We start from the raw sequence: 16,666 nt of genomic DNA, 5'->3' as shown, positions 1-16,666 counted from the left end.
AGTTGGGGTTAAGCTATATCTGAGTTGTCCTCAACTGTTACTAAGTTGAATAAAAGGATTAATTTGTGTAAGTGACAGGCACCAGGAATGTTGATATATTTCAATATATCTTAGTGTAATGAGATTAGCAATTCACTGGAGAGTAAGTTAATCTCCTATTTCAGACAGTGTAGATGAAGAGGAGCAGGGTGATGGAAGATACAAAAAAGAAGTGGTATTGAGCCTAGTATATGTGTATCTATATTTGAGGTGAGTGTTATTAATATTTTCTACTTAGACTAATGCACACATGGATACAGGCATAAATTCATAATATACAACCATCGGTACAGTTATTCATATATAAACCATATGCATATTCTCATTTTTTTTCTCTCTCTCAAGAAGAGCAGGTGCTTATGAAAGAAAGCATTTGAACTTGACTTCCTGTCTCAGAGGAAAAATCTTTGTATATTCTCATGGACACAGTTTAAAACTTACTATTACAATACAGTCATTGTGATTATATCCTGGGGTACCTGGCTATAAAACAAAACTATTCTTCAAACCATCCATATTAATTTTTGAACATGAATATAAAGCTGTAAAAGAAACAAATATCAATCCAATATTTTAAAAAAGGTGCCAATTTCAACATCACTTCATTGTTTCCTTGCAAGAAATTTTATTTTGATCTTCACAGAGAAGGGCATGGCTGGGTGGTCAAGAAGTTTGCTTCCTAACCACAGGGTTTTGGATTCAGTCCCACTGAATAGTAGCTTCCCAGTCAACTAGATCCTTGTGAATGAATTTTGTAGGTGGAAACTTTAAGAAGGCTGTTAAAGATATATATATGCATGTGTGCTACTAGTAACACACAGAAAGGCTGTTGAAGATATGTATATATATATGCATATATAGAACAATGCCTTGACAGTATATGAAAGTTTTTAATGAGTGCCATGATTATGCAAATGGCATCCTTCCAATATTGTGTGAAAATATGTGACTACGGGGAATTATTGCCGTACTTAGAAACAAGTGAGGGTTGGCGACATGAAGGGCATCCTACCGTAGAAAATCTTCCCCCAACAAATTCCATCTGATCCATGCAAGCATTGGAAAAGTGGACATTAAATTATTGATGATGGAAAAATGGGAAATTTTTATATTTCTCACTAAGGGTAGAGAACTCTTTTCAAGCTCCCTTTCGAATTATCTTGTTACAAAAATAGATGGGTAGTTTGACGAAATCGATTCATATTTTAACATAGTCATAACATTTAATATGGTATTCATAGTATTAAAATATTTTCAGAAGTTGCGTGGTGTACTTCTGCTCACTAGTAAACCAAGTGAATACTGAAATTATGTTACTAACATTGACTTCCAGGTCAGTTTTGCTTGTGCAGATTTATGACTAAAAACATTTGCATCTTCATCATCCTACGTATTCAAACATTACGTAAACTTATGACTGCATTATCTAATTTGTACTGAAAACATGGTATTGCCAATAGTAAGATTATATGTCATCATCATCATCGTTTAACGTCCACTTTCCATGCTAGCATGGGCTGGACGATTTGACTGAGGACTGGCGAACTGGATGGCTACACCAGGCTCCAATCTGATTTAGCAGAGTTTCTACAGCTGGATGCCCTTCCTAACGCCAACCACTCCGAGAGTGTAGTGGGTGCTTTTACGTGCCACCAGCACGAAGGCCAGTCAGGCGGTACTGGCAACGGCCACGCTCAAAATGGTGTATTTTACGTGCCACCTGCATAGGAGCCAGTCCAGCAGCACTGGCAATGACCTCGCTTGAATGTCTTTTCACGTGCCACCGGCACAAGTGCCAGGAAGGCGACACTGGTAATGATCACGTTCAAATGGTGCTATTTACGTGCCACTGGCACGGAAGCCAGAAAGCTGCTCTGGCAACGATCACGCTCGGATGGTGCTCTTAGCGCTCCACTGGTACAGGTGCTTTCACTTGCCCCAACAGGTCTTCGCAAGTGGAGTTTAATGTCCAATGAAGGAAAGGTACGCATAAGTGGGCTGGCTACACCCCTGGCAGAGGCCTCAGATTATGGTCTCACTTCGCTTGCCGGGTCTTCTCATGCACAGCATATTTCCAAAGGTTTCAGTCACAAATCATTGCCTTGGTGAGACCTAATGTTCGAAGGTCGTACTTCACCACTTCATCCCAGATCTTCCTGGATCTACCTCTTCCATAGGTTCCCTCAACCACTAGGGTGTGGCACTTCTTCACACAGCTATCCTCATCCATTCTCGCCACATGACCATACTAGTGCAATCATCTCTCTTGCACACTACAACTGATGCTTCTTAAGTTCAACTTTTCTCTCAAGGTACTTACACTCTTCCAGGAACAATAATAATTTATTGGTGTAGAAGATTGTAGGTTTTTAGCCATATCGAAGTTCGATAAGCTGAATATATATGTGCATATATATATATATATTCCACAAATGAGCACTGAAAAAAGGAGTGATGTATGTACATTTCAAATGCATAGGGAGATTTGAAAATCAGTCTTATGGTCAGTACGTTTGAGGGTGAAACTAAAGAATTTGTATTGTTTCATATAGATGCAGACAAGGCTGTGGCAAAGATTTCCTTTGCAGCACTAGATGGTTTTAGATTCAATCTCACTGTATGGCACCTTGGGTAATTGCCTTCTTCCATAGCCCTGGGTTAATCTGAGCTGCTGCACAGTTCACATCTATTAAATTCCTCTCTTGAAGTATTTGTAGCTGTAGAAACCATGCCAAAGTAGACAATGGAGTCTGGTCCAGCTTTCTGGCTTACCAGCATGGAAGATGGACCTTAAATGATTATGGTGATGACATAATCATTTTAACATCCACTTTCATGCTTGCATGAGTCAGACATAATTTGTTAAGGTAGAATTTCTATAGTTGAATGCCCTTCCTGTCATCAACATTCATCTGTTTCCAAGCAAGGTAATATTTTCCCCTGACATGTTTTATTTGGGAAACTAAACAAATATCACTCATATAACAGTGCTACTCACTCAGAATCATCCCATGTGGAGACACACACTCACATACAATGTGTGTGATTCAGTTTCCATCTATGAACTCTATTCTTTGGTTGGTCTGAGGCTATAGAAGACACTTGAAGGTCCTGTGCTGTGGACCTGAACCTAAAACCACATAGTTAAGAAGCAACCTTCTTAACCATGCTGCCATGCTTGCACCTATTATCATCATCATGTGTTTGTTTTCCATGCTGACATGGGTTGGACAGATTGACAGAATCCAATGAGCTGCAAGGACTGCATCAAGCTCCAATGTCAGCTTTGACATAGTTTCTATAGTTGGCTCTCCTAATGCCAACCACTTTACCATGTATACTCTGGTTTTTTCATGCCACTGACACTAGTGAGGTAGCCAAAAGATTGCGAAAGGAGAGTAACAGAAGGTTAAAGATAGAGGTAGAGGTAATTTTAGAGAATGATGAACAAGTGTGCAAATATGGTTGATGGGAAATAATTATAGAAGGTGGGTAAATTGAGAGAGATAGAAGCGGCTCAGGAAGGAAGATAGATCAGAAAATAGGGAGATGATGTGCAAGATGTAACAGTGAGAGGAAGGAGATTGGAGGGTGGTTATTATTGAGTGGGACAACAGCAGTGGGGTAAGAGATCATTGATGACGCATTTGAGAGGTGTTGAAGATGAGGCATAACAGGCTGAAGGTGTAGCTCAGAAGGGAGTGAGAGAACTTAAGACACAGGAGACTGATCAGTGGAGGAGAGTGTGTGAAGGGTTTATAATGAGAATGATGTTAATGGGTGATTCCAGGGGAAGAAGGAGGTAACTGTTAGTGCAAAAAAGATTGGGTGGGGGTCAAATATGTACTGAATCTGTTCTCAAGTGATTACAGAAGCCAAATATTAGTGATAGAGGGATGCATGCTAAGAGGATGAGATATATGGAATGCTTAATGGATCAGATATATATACATATTTGCTCCATGCAGGTATATGTGCAGTTGGTTTCTGTAGTCTTCATTTACTATCATCATCTATTTCATACCCATTTAATAAAGAGTTAACATTGCATATTTCAATGTTGTTGTTTTAATCCTTGTTTGTGAACTGTTGGGACAAGTGGTTGTTGTGTTATTAGTGATATTGTATTTTCAGCCAGAAAGAGAAGATACTGAAGTAGACAGAGTGTTAATCATCCACTTGGCCTTTGGGAGTCAAAACATATTTAGCTGTCATCGTATGATGGCATGTCCACAATATCTTAGACAACAATAATGTTTCACATGTGCCCTGGTGTCACTTACTCAACAACAATAGCTGCATATGACAAAGTTTGGACTTTTGATCATGTTTAGCTGGAGAACTGGTTAAATACTTAAAATAGAATCCTTACTGTAATGAATTCTATACAATTGCCCATATTTGCATGGAATGAAGTGGAGAGGAATGGATCCATTATTGGAATGTGATGGTGGTAAGACGGTTGATATTGAGACAAGATAAAGTAGGTGAGAATGAGAGAAAAGTGTACGTATGTAGTCATGTCCTGAAATTGTACTATAACATGCACTTGCAATTTGTATGCTATTGTTTTGCATTCTCTTGTAATTTATTGTCCAATATTTTTGCATTGGGCTGATTTTTTTTCTTTTCCTTTTATTTGCTGCAGGTTTCTCAAATAGTCCAGGGAATTATGAACCAACCTCATTAGTAGAGTGTTTAAAACGGTAATTTTACAGCTTTATTTTTTCCTGTCTTTTATCATTGCTGTATTTCTTCTCTTTATTGAGCTCTCAGGTGCTGTCATAACTAGCAAAGCCCATCCCTCTCCAGATCTGAACTCAGCTGATTTCTTCCAGAGACAAAGTGACAAAAAGAAAATGGATAATCAGTTTTAATATCTGTTTTTCCATACGTACCTGGGTCAACTAAGACTTGTTGAGATTTCTATAACCAGATGCTCTTTTGTTGCCATTCCTCATCTGTTTCCAACTAAAGTAATATTTCTCTTGGTTCTTTGAACATGAACAACTCAAGGTATGTTTTTCATGGCAGATTGCAAACAAATGACACAGTTTTATATGAAGGTTGACTTTGTTTACAATCAGCATGCAAATGATCAGACAAGGAAACAAACTCACATTCTCACATATGAATACTAACATGCGTGCATGACAGACTTATTACATTTTGTGTATGAAATTCACTCTCAGGATTTTGATTACCCACGGGCATAGTAGAAAACTCTTACCCAAGGTGCCATGCAATAGGACTGAACCTGAAACCACATAGCCGCAAAGCAAACTTATTAACCCTATATAAGCCTATCGGCCTCATATCTTAATTTCAGTCAAAATTTTGCCTTTTCTTTCTGCAGGTCAATAAAAATTGCTCCACGAAGAATTTTATTAGACTTGGTTGAATGCTTTAGCATTACTGTTCATAATGGTCATAGATTTGTAAATTTACTTTTTGGGTTTCGTTATTCAACTTCATTTATATCTAAGATGGAAGATTCAATGTTATCCCCCATAGATTATCAGACTTCAGCTTTCTGTGGAATTCTACAATCGCCCACTCCTTTCAACATCATTTTCCTATTTTGTTGTCAGATAAGTGGGTTTTTGTTCATTTTAGTGCCTTACTTAGCAGCGAGTACAAACTCTTTTCGTTCAAGAGTTTAATACCTTTTTATAAAAAATAATCTAACAAAGCATTCATTGTTTATTCATAATTACTGGGATACAGATTACAAATTTTACCTCAGACTAGAGATAATCCAAATTGATAATCAGCGTTAATACACTACAAAAGTTTTTTCTTTTATATTGCTGTATTTTACTGTTGTTGGATGCAAGTAGCATGTTTACTTATTTAGCCATGTGCACCAACCCTAATTTAAATTGTAACAAAGAAAAATTGAATGCCTATGACTTCTTTTCTCCCATATAATTTCACGAAGTCTCGTGAACTCTCGTAAATGGGACAAGGGCAATAACTCTGGATATCCTTTAGTCTACATTGTTATACAAATATTATAAGATTGAATTAAGTTACAATTAATGCTTTTACTTTTATTTGCCCATTTATACATTCAGTTTATGGTAGCTCTCCAGTCTGAGAAAGGTGAATTATTTATAGTGATCAAATGTTTGTGCTGTACAAAAGCTCATTCCCTCCTTCAAATCAAACTTACCTGTACAGGTGCATGGTGTACCATGCATTTAAATATCAAAATTATCATAGAGCAACGTGAAATAAAGTGTTTTGCTCAAGAATACAACACAGTGGTCAGTCTCGAAATAAAAGTCCCTAGTCCTCGTTTCACGTCTGCTTTCCATGCTGGCATGGAGACGTTAAACGACAATGATGTGACCTGTCTAACAAGTCATTAGCTAAGTCTTGCTGTAGTCTATATGGTAATTACATAGTCTTCAGTAGCTTTGTATGTCTATTGATATAACTATCGGGTATTCACATCAGGACATAGTTCTTTGTCTTTATCTGTTTGCAGGCACTAAACTTTAGTGATGAAAATATGTCCTTAGTAGACTAATTACAGGCATTTTTTCCACAGTGAGATAGAAATTATGAACCGTTTTCTTCTAAGCACTACTGGAATTTCCTATTCAGATTCATTTGTGGGGTCTTAGTTTTATTTATAATACTTATTTTATTGATCCCAAAGGGTTGAAAAGTAAAGCTAATCCTGATGGCACATGAACTGAATTCCTTACTACCTCAATTACATTCATTGCTCTTAACCCATTTTATTATCATATTTCTGTTGGAATATGTTGTCATTGTTTTAATTAACTTTGAAAATAATCAAGAATTTTCTAAAATAACTTTGCTTATTAAGCTTATTATGTTTGGAACATAAATTAACCTGGAATTTTGTTGGAATGTTTTAATTCAGATAACTTTAAAGCAGGAAATTCATATCATAAAAAAAACAAGGACAATCTCAGATGGGCTGGTGCTAAAAGGGTTAATAGTTGTTTCATTTGATTAAAGATAGAACCAAATTCCATTGAAGAACATCATCATCATAGACGCTCTTCCTAACATCAACCGTTTTACAGAGTATACTGGGTGCTTTTTATGGAGCACCAGCGTTATGGCTTTGTTAAAAGAACTAAGCATAGTATATTACTAGCAGTGGCATTTACTACATAAATGCAAATAACAAATCAGATTTTAATATAAATTTTCATTTGTGTGAGAGAGAGCTGAAAAGAAGGTACATACATGCTACATGTATCCCACTTCAATTACCTAGTTTTGATTATTAACATTGCATGCAATGGTTTAAGTACCAGGGGTTGCACCTGATAATCCTTATATTATGAACCTAGGAAGAAATGAAATGTGATTTGAATCTTGCAGAGGGAAGGAACTGTGTTAGTCTATTATTGCTACCATTCTATGATAAAAATAATAATTTTTAATATTAGCTATATGGTTAAAAATGACATGGTTTGGGGTTCATTTCTACTACATGGTCCTGTTGGCAGGCGTCTCTTCTATGGTGTTGCACTGACCAGTGCCTGAGTGAATTTGATAAGCAAAAACTGTAAAAAGACCATTGGTGTTTTGTAGGAGGCGGGGTATCTTTCCATTGTATTGATGCTGTTTGCACAGCAGGTAAAAACAAGGTCACTGTCCATGCAAGCAGTATCATTGTTTACAATGTGATGTAAAAACATTTTTGTTTGTTATTTGACGAACTACGAGAAATATTACTTTAATTGGGAACAGATTGTGGATGGTGATAAGAAGGGCATTCATTCATAAAATATCTACCTCAAAATGCACATTAAAATGATGATGGTGATGGTGGTAGCAGTGGCATCAGTGGTCTATAATTATGATAGAAATCAAATTGACTAATCGTCCCTGAGAAAGTAATAACCAAAATTTATCCTTGTAACTCCTGAGAGAAAGGCAAAATTGACTCCAGTGGAGCTTGGTCTCAGAATGTAAAGAAATGGGTCCAAATACTGATAGGCATCTATTTAGTCAAACATATTCTACTGATTTTGACACTTCAACACCTTTTTATTGTCAATAGACATACAATAATTGTTTCCAAGTATTCTATTATATTCTAGTTAAGCACAAGACCAACAATATTGAGAAGAGAGGAGGCTAATTGATTATATTGATCCCAGTACTTGAGCTATTGAGGTTGATGTAATTGACTAATCTCCAATGATACTATATTTGAATATTCACCGTTATTCTTAGTGTGAATATTCACATTTATTTATATATTTTTCAGATTTACCAAACCAGAACATTTGGGCAGCTCTGCAAAAATCAAATGTAGCAGTTGTCATAGTTACCAAGAATCTACAAAACAGTTGACCATGAAAAAACTGCCAGTGGTTGCATGCTTCCATTTAAAGGTAAGGATTAGGTTTGTATGCTTGCTGGAAAGAGAAATGAAATTCTTATAGAGAAGGGCATCCGTTGGGTAGTCATGCCACTGGACAGCTGACCATCAGCTGTTTTCACGTGGGCCCAAAATAGGTTTATGCGTATTTGATTTGATTTGATGATTTGTATAGGTTGACTTAGTCAGAGGAGGGGGGGCTGTCTGTCTGAAGTGGGATGACTATCCTCAAACCAAGGGCCTGGCCTGAATACTTGCAACAGAGTAAACTCTGATAAAGATACTCAAAAACCAGGTGATTATCTTAATCTGATGGATTAAGTCTGCATATTGAGTACTAAGCTAAGAGCCAGAATAAATAACTTAGTGTTTTTTCCCAGCTGTGACTGGTCTACTAATTCCAAGGACTGTAATGGTTTACCCAATGAGGTTCTGCTCACTTCCTTTTTACCAAATTCCACTCACAGGGATTTGGACAATTCAAGGTTGCTACATAGTTGGGTTGAACCTGAAACCACACAGTTGTGAAGCAAACTTCTTTACCACATAAACTTCTCTACTCCTATTGTAAAGTCACAGCTAGTTGGATCAGTAGTTGTTAACAAGCAAGTGCAATAGAATATATAAAATGGGATGATTTGGAAAGCATAGTATTAGATTTAAATCACCTCTTGGTGGATGGATCCTGCGAATCTTGTTTAATCTATAAATACTACCACGAAGCAGAATTTTAATGTGATGAGTACTCCTACAAGCTAATGCATCATCATAAATGAAAACACTGTTGTGCATTTGGACTAATGTCAGTATTATATTTAAGTGTGTGCACATACAGGTGCACACAGACAGATACACACACACACAAACAAACATATATATATAAATTTGAGAAGAACAATAACTAAAATTATGATTCTAGTGCACTGGCACATAATTCAGTTTGACCCTGTTTCTGTAACTGACAAAAACATATTCTGATATTATTCCAATAAAAACAAAAGACTCTTCCATAGAAAAATTGATGTAATGGAAAAATATGTCTAAATGTAAAATATGTAATAAAAAAAATGTCTAGATGATGTATGAACCATACCACAGTTTTGCCTGTTTTCCCTCTGTCTAACTAAACTTTAATAGGTGCCCCTTTTTACTGTGGGCAGAAATTGCACTATCTGCAAGTGTTCAAAGCCTTTTAAATTTTGTGTATTTTATTGATTTCTAACTTGAACACAATGCTACACATAGGTTAGAGAGGACTCTTTAGTCTTTATGAGAAAACGTCAACCTCTGTAGTGCTGGCGCTATGATAAAATGCACCCAGTACATTCTGTAATGTTGTTGGTAAAGAGAAAGGCATCCAGGTATAGAGACTATACAAAAAGGTAACATATTAAGGAGACATGTTCTTTGACATGTCTAGGAGAGCAGTAACTGCAAATAAGAACTTGATCCTTTACATCTCATCCAACCCATGCAAACATGAAAAGAGAACATAAAAATGACAATGAATAATCCAGAACTTTACTCATTTCTGCTTTGTTACTCTCCTCTTTAAAGATTAACAATGTTGGACAGGACACATGACTATTGTTAAACTTGTGTGCCTAACTGACAGAAGTTCCACTTTTATTCCACATCATAACTGTCATCATCATCATTGTTTAACATCCATTTTCCATGCTGGCATGGGTTGGGTGGTTTGACAGGAGCTGCCCAGGCTCCATTTGTCTGTTTTGTCATGGTTTCTACAGCTGGATGCCTACCCTTCCTAATACCAGCCACTTTACAGATTGTACAGGGTGCTTTTAACATGGCACCAGCACCCATGAGCCTGCAAGACTAGGATCTTTCAGCTGAGAGAGAGATGGAGGGGGCATGCCTGTATGCATAGACAGCCACAATTTTACTTAGCTTAACATGTCTTCTCAAACACGGCAAACCGCCAGGAGTCTCCATCCCTTCTCATTTCCTCTGAGCCTCACATCCGAAGATCCTCAAAAGGAATGCTAAATATATAACTGAAAAAAAGAAGTAATTGCTTCACTACTGTCCAAATGTCTAAATTTGTAAAAATAAACTCCTTTATCTTTTACTTTTTTACTTGTTTCATTCATTGGACTGCAGCCATGCTGTGGCACTTCCTTGAAAGGTCTAATCGAACAAATTAACCTCAGTACTTATTTTTAAGCTCAGTACTTATTTTATTGGTCCCTTTTGCTGAATCACTAAGTTACAGAAATATAAACCACCACCAGTTGTCAAAGGCACATACATGAACACATATATTTATATGATGAGCTTCTTTCAGTTTCCATTGGCCAAATCCACTCCAAATGCTTTGGTTGGCCTAGGGCTATAGTTGAAAACACTTGACTAAGGTACTGTGCAGGTACTAAGGTACTGAACCTGAAACCACAGGGTTGGGAAGCAAGCTTCTTAACCATACATCTACACCTGTGTCTGTATTAATGATAAATTTAATCTTTGTCATAATAGCATGTAAAAATAATATAAAATTGTTGTGATGAATTCTCTAGAAAGTCCATGAAATAATTTCTTTTTCTGATGTACTTTCAGCGGTTTGAACACTCCACGGGTTACCACAAGAAGATCTCCACATTTGTGTCATTTCCAGAAGAATTGGACATGACTCCATTCATGTCATCATCACGCAGTAACAACAATGGTTATCGAAATCAAGTTGTCCAAGAATCTGCCAAAAGTCTTTCCTGTGATAACAAGTAAGACATTAGTATTGATATCTTCCACCGTCTAATGATCCCTGAGAAGGAGAAAAAATAACTCTATAATCATTACTGGTGCTGCTGTTCCAAAGTTGTGTCTAAATCATTCATTTCCTATAATTTTAAAACCTATGAAGGCCTCCACTGGTCAGTGTTGACCATGCATAAATGCAAGCTTGGGCCAGATTTTTTGAGAAAAACTAGCAGTTGCCCGTGTTGCCGTTTTTCTGACTAGAGAAAACTTTGTGGTATAAACAACACAACAAAGTGTTTTTTATTCCAGCTTGCATGCTAAACAACAGTTTGCTTTGTAGGCCCTATGACAGTTTTCTCCGTTTTGCCCTATCCCCAACATTTCCCCTTATCTTTTGCTGTCTTTTTTGGTCTGCCTCTATTTTCATCACTCCTTTTATCCGGTCACTTTCATCTTTCCTCAACGCATCATCTGGCCATCTCATCCAATTTCTCTTCACATCATCTATCACTGGCTTTATTCTCATCGGTCTCTTCAGTTTATTGTTTGTCTGCCACCCTCATTCACCAAACTATTCTCATTTCTATTCTTTCCAAACTTCCCTGCCGCTTTCATAATTGAAATATGTTTACTATTTTACAAGCATTGTTGTTGCTTTTATTAGGCATATATTCTGTTTAGATCTTAGTTTCTTGAACTCTGCATTTCATAATTTTATTCTTTCTTTATTATTTTCATTCTCTCTCTATTAGATACTCACTATTTGCTGTAGTGAACCACAGCGGCACAATAGAAACTGGACATTATACATGTTACATCAGGCTGCACAAAAACCAGTGGTACAAATGTGATGATCATATGATCACCAAAGCTACACCACAAGAGGTTTTGAATAGTGAAGGGTAAGTAAAAATACTGTATATTTTTATCTGAAAATACTATCCTGAATAAACAAGTACAGTTCTCTGCCCCACATTTCTTTTTGCTCTTCAATATGCAAATTTGTGCTTGCATATTATTAAGTCAATGCCTTGTCATCTCAACATAATTTTAACTTCTTGTTATGTACCCCAAGCTCAGTCAGGTCTGCAATACAGAATCTGATGTATATCAAGCTGTCAAACGTTATTTGTGGTTCTAATTTTCAGTTTTAAGGCATTAAATGATGATGAGTGTATATATCTATATTATACTAAAACTCAAAGTTTATCTGTTTTCCTACCATTTAATTAAGATGATAAAGATTACAAATAAAATAGTTTTTTCCCCCTTTAAGAAAAAAAAATCAAGTTGAAAATGTCGATGCTTCAAAGAGTCCTGTCAGCTACTGCCGTCCATCCTTTTTTCTTACTTTCTTTTTTCTCATTTTTATGAGATATTTTTGAATCACAAGAACTTGTTTTTTTTTTTTGTTTTTTTTTTTGCTTAAAGGGGAAAATTACTATTTTATCTATATCTATACTATATATAAAACAGAGATGTGTGTGTAATCGCTTTTCACGTGAAATCAACTTCACCAAATGCTTCCATACTTGTGATGCATGAATAATTTGACCTCGGATAAATGTTAGGCTCTTCATTTGATTTTTTTAATTAAAAATAAATAATATTGCTTTATATTTAAGATTCACTTCTTTAAAAAGGTTCCTCAATGTCAACTTCCGGTATTGACGTAACAACGGCAAAAAGCTTCACTCTCTATTTTGTGTGTGAGTGTGTGTAGAGAGTAAATACTACATACACACCGCTCTCTCACTCTGTCTCACACACATACAGACGCGCACACACACCCCTTGACTCACTCACACTCTGTCTCTTACAAACACACACATACATAAATGTCATCATCATCATCATCATCATCGTTTAACGTCCGCTTTCCATGCTAGCATGGGTTAAACATATTTACAAAGACACGTGTGTATGCGCGCGCGTGCTTGTTTGTAAGAGACAGTGTGTGAGTGAGTCAAGGGCTGTGTTGTTATATGCATACATCCAAAGATGTATGTATATTTATGCATGCACGTATACATGACAACAAACCTCTCTCTCTCACTCACACTCTGTGTCTTACAAACACACACATACATAAATGTATACAAACATATTTACAAAGACACACGTGTGTATGCGTGGGAGGTTCCACAATCGCCATTTATTTCAATTACTCTTGTGAGGATATTCACGTAAATCATTTTTTTCATTTAATCCCCACTTTAATTTTCGTAAAAGTTTTCAAGTACCATGAGGCTTTTTGGCACATCTTCAATTTTCCCCATTCATGAGAGGCGCCCAGCCATCATTCATCTGAGAGTCCATCTACAGAATGTCCTCAAATTTCTATACAGCATATTTTGCCTTTTTTTTCTTCAAGTATATAAGCAACAATTTCATTCCCGAGCAACGCCGGGTGCCTCTGCTAGTTTAAAATAAAATATTAATTTTTATCATCTTAATCAAAAGACAGAAAAGCAGACAGAGAGATTGTCTTTTTATAGATGCAGATCAGTTGCAATGGGAGGAGTTGAATCTCATAAGAATGGAAAAACAAACAACAAATGGGTTGTACCTTATAATGAGACTCTTTTAAGAACATTCAAATGCCACTACAATGTTGAAATTGTTGCTTCAGTGAGGTCAATTAAATTCATCATCAAATACATGCTGAAAAGAAATTACCAATCTGCTATAACGAAATTAGTCAATATCTAATGGGTAGGTATACTGGACCATCTGAAGCAGTTGCATCCATCTTAGGATTTTCACTTCATGAAAGAGCATCTGCAATAGTGAAGCTGCAAGTTGATCTACCAGATGAACAAAAATATTGCTCAGATGTAATAAGGATGTATATGGCTGTCAATGAACGACATATGAGAACAACATTGACAGAATTCTTTTTCATTGTGCATCAATGATGACATTGCAAAAACATTACTTTATGCTGAAGTACCCATGTATTTCATTTAGAACAGTAGTAACAAAGGATGGCAAAGAAGAAAGCGATGAAAAAATGTTGACGGTTATTTGAACGTTTTCAAAGAAGAAACATTTGGTCATGTTTATGTTGTCACACCAAGGGCAGGAAAACTGTATTATTTAAGAATTTTATTGCATGAAGTTCAAAATAGTATTTTTTCCTATCCTGCTGCACATCAACATTTTCAACTTGGAGTGTTTGTGACCCAACGGATCATGGTGGGTACATCTAGTATATATGTAGTTGGACTATAGCTGTCTTGAAAGGTAGACTTAAACCTGTTCTTTGGTTTAACATCACCACCTGGTCTTCAGCTACATTTAATCCATTCTCCCGTAAACACTTGAACTAGATCTCTAGTCTGAGAACATGATATTTTCATTTTTCTCTACCTGCCTCAGAAGCTTTCCAAAAAGGTTATGGTTGTTAACCTTCTTCTCTTGGCTAAAATAAATAAAGACAAAAAGGCATGGAAATACCTTACATTTAAAAGATACGAGTTATTCACATCCAACCTAAATTACAATAAAACAATTAGGAGTATTTAAAATTACAACAGTCAAACCGTAGACATAATCATCGTTATCAGTCTCCTTCATTAGTGTCTGTCATCAACTGTAAGAAATGGTGTCCAGTTTCTGCATCTTACATTTACGTCGGGTTTTTCATACTATTACACAACTGTAAGAGTATTTGTCTAGACCATTGTCTCAACTGGGGGTTCATATAAGATTTTGGGGGTTCTATGCTAGCAAAATATTGAATTGAAGATCTACAGTAGTATTTTAAGGGTCTTTGAAAAGTTTTGATTTAAATGCATGTTTTGCAAGAAACAGCTAGGTTTCTTTCTCTAACATTTTACATAGTTCAACCTATGCAACTGAGTTTGTGAATAACAGAAAAGAATAAGAATTTTGAAGGCAATATCTATAAGAATTAGTTTTTAAACATCAAATGGCTATGGCGGTCCACCAGAGTAAAACAGTAATCAAAGGGATCCAGAGATAAAAAAAATGATTGAGAACCACTTCTCCAGACAATTGAGTTTCTTGCATTTTCTCCAGAGCTTTTATTTCACTATCTCTTCTATGCTAGAGAGCTTGGATTTCTCATCTCTCGATGTGATAATCTGTTGCATGGTGTTTCATTATGCATACATAGTCTTTTTCTACTCTGTTATATTTTTCATGCCGCTGATCTATAACAACATGACTGTGTGTCAATATCACTAAGCAAAAGTTCTTAAATACCATTGAAAAATCAGTTCTCAAATATAGCAAAAACATGAAAAATGCCACAAATATTTTTTCCATCTTATACTGGCATGGTGCCATTAACAAATTAGAGAAAGAATTCTGGAGAGAAAAAAATCTCAAATCAGAGGGCCTGACAACATATATCACTAGCCAAGTGGGGAGTATCTATGTGTGTTTGCATAGTGGGTCACATACTGTTTAATGGAGTATTGGTGTACATTGTGTGGAGGCGCAATGGCCCAGTGGTTAGGGCAGCAGACTCACGGTCGTAGGATCGCAGTTTCGATTCCCAGACCGGGCATTGTGAGTGTTTATTGAGCGAAAACACCTAAAGCTCCACGAGGCTCCGGCAGGGGATGGTGGTGAACCCTGCTGTACTCTTTCACCACAACTTTCTCTCACTCTTTCTTCCTATTTCTGTTGTACCTGTATTTCAAAGGGCCAGCCTTGTCACACTGTGTCACGCTGAATCTCCCCGAGAATTACGTTAAGGGTACACGTGTCTGTGGAGTGCTCAGCCACTTGCACGTTAATTTCACGAGCAGGCTGTTCCATTGATAGGATCAACTGGAACCCTTGTTGTCGTAACCAATGGAGGATGTACATTGTTTTAGGCCAGGTCTTGGAACTTTTTGATAGCACCTCATATTTTGAGATTTCAATTTGTAATGTCATATAAATTTGCATTTTGAGTTAATGATCATTTCAAGAGTAATATATGATTAACCATTGCTTAATGTTCATTATTTATTTTCCTCTCTTTCTCTCTTTTTTTGTCTAGGTATTTGCTGTTCTACCACAAACAGATCTTGGAATATGAATGACATTCTTACGAAGACTGATACACACATACACTACACAAAAACATAAGACTTTTTATCTGCTGCTACTGCTGTTGTAATCACACCTCTGGTTTCTACTTTGGCTATAATTACAGAGCAAAATGGAAGAAAAAAAATGAGGGGTGGAGCAGGATGGGTAGTGGTAGTGGCGAGGAGTAAATGTTAATCCACCAACCACCACCGCCACCATCTTCTACCCACCAGAAAAAAATTTTTTCAGTGCCATGTTTTGGCTGTCATTGTCCAAAAGTCTTGGCTGTTTCTCTGCCCACCGTCTGGCCAACAGATATGTTATTGAGTTTTTTTTTTTAAACCTACCCCCAACCCCACCTTATTTCCAACACTTCTCCCCCACTCTTATCCCTTATCTCTCTTCCCTTCCCCTCCCTTCCCCTCCCTTCCCCATCCAGTAATGTTTATTCTTGTGAGAAAAGCAGATGTCTTGCTTTGTATA

At 36.6% G+C, this 16,666-nt stretch overlaps 1 protein-coding gene across 2 annotated transcripts in view; it reads left to right on the top strand.

Annotated features, from left to right (window-relative positions):
* The window catches only part of LOC106880935 (ubiquitin carboxyl-terminal hydrolase 22), a 36,209-nt gene extending 19,549 nt beyond the window's left edge, over nucleotides 1-16,660 (top strand). For both annotated transcript variants that reach the window (XM_014931112.2, XM_014931111.2), the window contains exons 9-13: nucleotides 4,688-4,745; nucleotides 8,303-8,429; nucleotides 10,994-11,157; nucleotides 11,887-12,036; nucleotides 16,152-16,660. In XM_014931112.2, coding sequence (XP_014786598.1) covers nucleotides 4,688-4,745; nucleotides 8,303-8,429; nucleotides 10,994-11,157; nucleotides 11,887-12,036; nucleotides 16,152-16,194 — 542 coding nt within the window. In that variant the 3' untranslated portion in view covers nucleotides 16,195-16,660. The remainder of the gene's footprint in view (nucleotides 1-4,687; nucleotides 4,746-8,302; nucleotides 8,430-10,993; nucleotides 11,158-11,886; nucleotides 12,037-16,151) is intronic.
* The last annotated feature ends 6 nt before the right edge of the window (nucleotides 16,661-16,666 follow it).

The sequence above is a fragment of the Octopus bimaculoides genome, chromosome 5 (genome assembly GCF_001194135.2).
Source record: "Octopus bimaculoides isolate UCB-OBI-ISO-001 chromosome 5, ASM119413v2, whole genome shotgun sequence".
In the NCBI taxonomy this organism is placed as follows: Eukaryota; Metazoa; Mollusca; class Cephalopoda; order Octopoda; family Octopodidae; genus Octopus; species Octopus bimaculoides.
This window is presented reverse-complemented; position numbering and strand designations above follow the sequence as displayed.